The sequence below is a fragment of the Nansenia antarctica genome, assembly GCF_963989245.1.
Source record: "Nansenia antarctica genome assembly, chromosome: 9".
Taxonomy (NCBI): Eukaryota; Metazoa; Chordata; class Actinopteri; order Argentiniformes; family Microstomatidae; genus Nansenia; species Nansenia antarctica.
The window spans coordinates 46,024,564-46,027,258 of record NC_137679.1 but is presented as its reverse complement, the minus strand read 5'-3'; the positions used below and the strand labels follow the sequence as shown (position 1 = coordinate 46,027,258).

General features: G+C 51.3%; 1 protein-coding gene across 1 annotated transcript; it reads left to right on the top strand.

Annotated features, from left to right (window-relative positions):
• Positions 1-1,216: 1,216 nt before the first annotated feature.
• LOC308164985 (cytochrome c-like) lies at positions 1,217-2,447 on the top strand (the record flags this gene model as incomplete). Its single annotated transcript, XM_080539072.1, has 2 exons — positions 1,217-1,385; positions 2,302-2,447. 2 exons carry the CDS (start codon positions 1,217-1,219, stop codon positions 2,445-2,447), a joined length of 315 nt encoding a protein of 104 aa, XP_080395198.1.
• Positions 2,448-2,695: the final 248 nt, after the last annotated feature.

Genomic DNA, 2,695 nt, shown 5'->3' with positions numbered 1-2,695 from the left:
GGACCGTGTGGCTCCGGTGGTACCGGCGGTGTAGCGGCTGTACCGGGCTGACACCGCGGCGTTGATCTGACAGCAGATGAGCCTAACCGGCGACTCTCTCCGGTGCCTGTCTGTGTCGACCGACCCGGTGAAGTCAGCGGGAGATTGACGGTTAGATTAGACGTGTCGGTGTGTCCCGGGTGTGACAGTGTGTCCCGGGTGTGACAGGGTGTGTGCCCTTGGATGATGCGGTGGAGGAGTCACCGCCCGCCATGTTGTGTGCCGGGTCGCGTCCTTACGGCGGTAAACCCGTTAAGCCCGGATCCCTTACCGGGATCTTACCGGGATCTTACCGGGATCTTAACGGGATCTTACCGGGATCTAAACGGTCGTCTAACACCGCTGCTGGTTCCCTCCCTCGGTAGCGGCATGTCATTAAACGACCTGCCGTTATTAAAACAAGTGGATGTTGGCAGACAGACAGACAGGCAGACCGGGAGACAGACAGACAGACAGACAGACCGGCAGACAGACAGACAGACAGACAGACAGGCAGACAGACAGACAGACAGGCAAACAGACAGACAGACAGGCAGGTAGACAGGCAGACAGACAGACAAGCAAACAGACAGACAGACAGACAGACAGACAGACAGGCAGACAGGCAGACAGACAAACAGACAGACAGACAGGCAGGTAGACAGGCAGACAGACAGACAAGCAAACAGACAGACAGGCAGACAGACAGACAGGCAGGTAGACAGGCAGACAGACAGACAAACAGACAGACAGGCAGACAGACAGGCAGACAGACAGGCAGACAGACAGACAGGCAGGTAGACAGACAGACAGACAGACAGACAGACAGACAGGCAAACAGACAGACAGACAGACAGGCAGGTAGACAGGCAGACAGACAGGCAAACAGACAGACAGACAGACAGACAGGCATGTAGACAGGCAGACAGACAGGCAAACAGACAGACAGGAGGAGGAGGAGGAGAGGGAGGAGGAAGAGGTGGAGGAGGTCCAGTCTGCCTGCTGGTTCACTTCATTCGAGCAGAGCACCAGATACTGAAACAGAGTAATAAGTGACTGTGTGAATATGTGACCTGCTCCAGCAGGTGTAATAACTAGTAATAACATAGTAATAAGCTACTGAGCTAGCCACTGAGGCTACTGAAGCTACTGTAATAACACAGTAATAAGTGAGTGTGTGGTTGCTCCAGCAGGTGACATGGCGGACGTAGCGAAGGGAAAGAAGGCGTTCGTGCAGAAGTGCGCCCAGTGCCACACGGTGGAGGAGGGGGGCAAGCACAAGGTGGGGCCCAACCTCTGGGGGCTGTTCGGCCGCAAGACGGGCCAGGCGGAGGGCTTCTCCTACACCGACGCCAACAAGGCCAAAGGTCGGTGTCCTCAGTAACCCTGGGAACTAGCCACAGCTGCTATCCTACTCAGTGTAACCATGGGAACTAGCCACAGCTGCTGTCCTACTCAGTGTAACCATGGGAACTAACCACAGCTGCTGTCCTACTCAGTGTAACCATGGGAACTAACCACAGCTGCTGTCCTACTCAGTGTAACCATGGGAACTAACCACAGCTGCTGTCCTACTCAGTGTAACCATGGGAACTAGCCACGGCTGCTGTCCTACTCAGTGTAACCATGGGAACTAGCCACAGCTGCTGTCCTACTCAGTGTAACCATGGGAACTAACCACAGCTGCTGTCCTACTCAGTGTAACCATGGGAACTAACCACAGCTGCTGTCCTACTCAGTGTAACCATGGGAACTAGCCACAGCTGCTGTCCTACTCAGTGTAACCATGGGAACTAACCACGGCTGCTGTCCTACTCAGTGTAACCATGGGAACTAACCACACTCACTGTGTGACCGTTACAGGAAGTGACGTTAACATTGTTCCCAATTTAGTTGTTGAAAAAGATGTTGACGTTTTTCCAAACCGTCGCTTGTCATGATTTGAATTGTCTATATTCACAAATGTTACATCTATACGTTCTGCGACTCTCACTGTCACTTAAAATATCAACATACAAGCCCAACCTTTAAACCGTTAAGAGTTTTTACCTTTGAGCCGCTTGTTTGAGAGCTAGCGAGACAAAAACAACCAGCTCGGCTTACAGTGAGTTGTCATGGCAACGACCAACTGCCACTTCACAGTGACTGTCGATAGCACTTGTTCTTAGGGAACAATGCACTTATTGTAAGTCGCTTTGGGGGGACAAAAGTGACTTAAATGTAAATGAAGTTGACCTTGGTGTGTCAGTGACGAGGTCATTTCCTGTTTCCTGTCCCCTGCAGGCATCGTGTGGGGCGAGGGAACCCTGATGGAGTACCTGGAGAACCCTAAGAAGTACATTCCCGGCACCAAGATGATCTTCGCTGGCATCAAGAAGAAAGGCGAGCGAGCGGACCTGGTGGCCTATTTGAAAGACGCGACGTCATAATAAAACTAAAAACAAGCCGATGAGATCAACGTTTATTTAAGTTCCATTGTTGTTTTTAAAGTCCTGCTGTCCTTTTTTCTTCTTTTTCTTTTTCTTTTTTTTGGATCATGTCCACATCCACTACGAGACAATAACCACCACACCACTGTTACCGGCCAGGACTCATTCATGTCATGATGTTGTCATGGCAACCAGTCCATCTCACTCATCTCTCATGAGAAGAAATCGATCGTCGAACGTCACTTCTT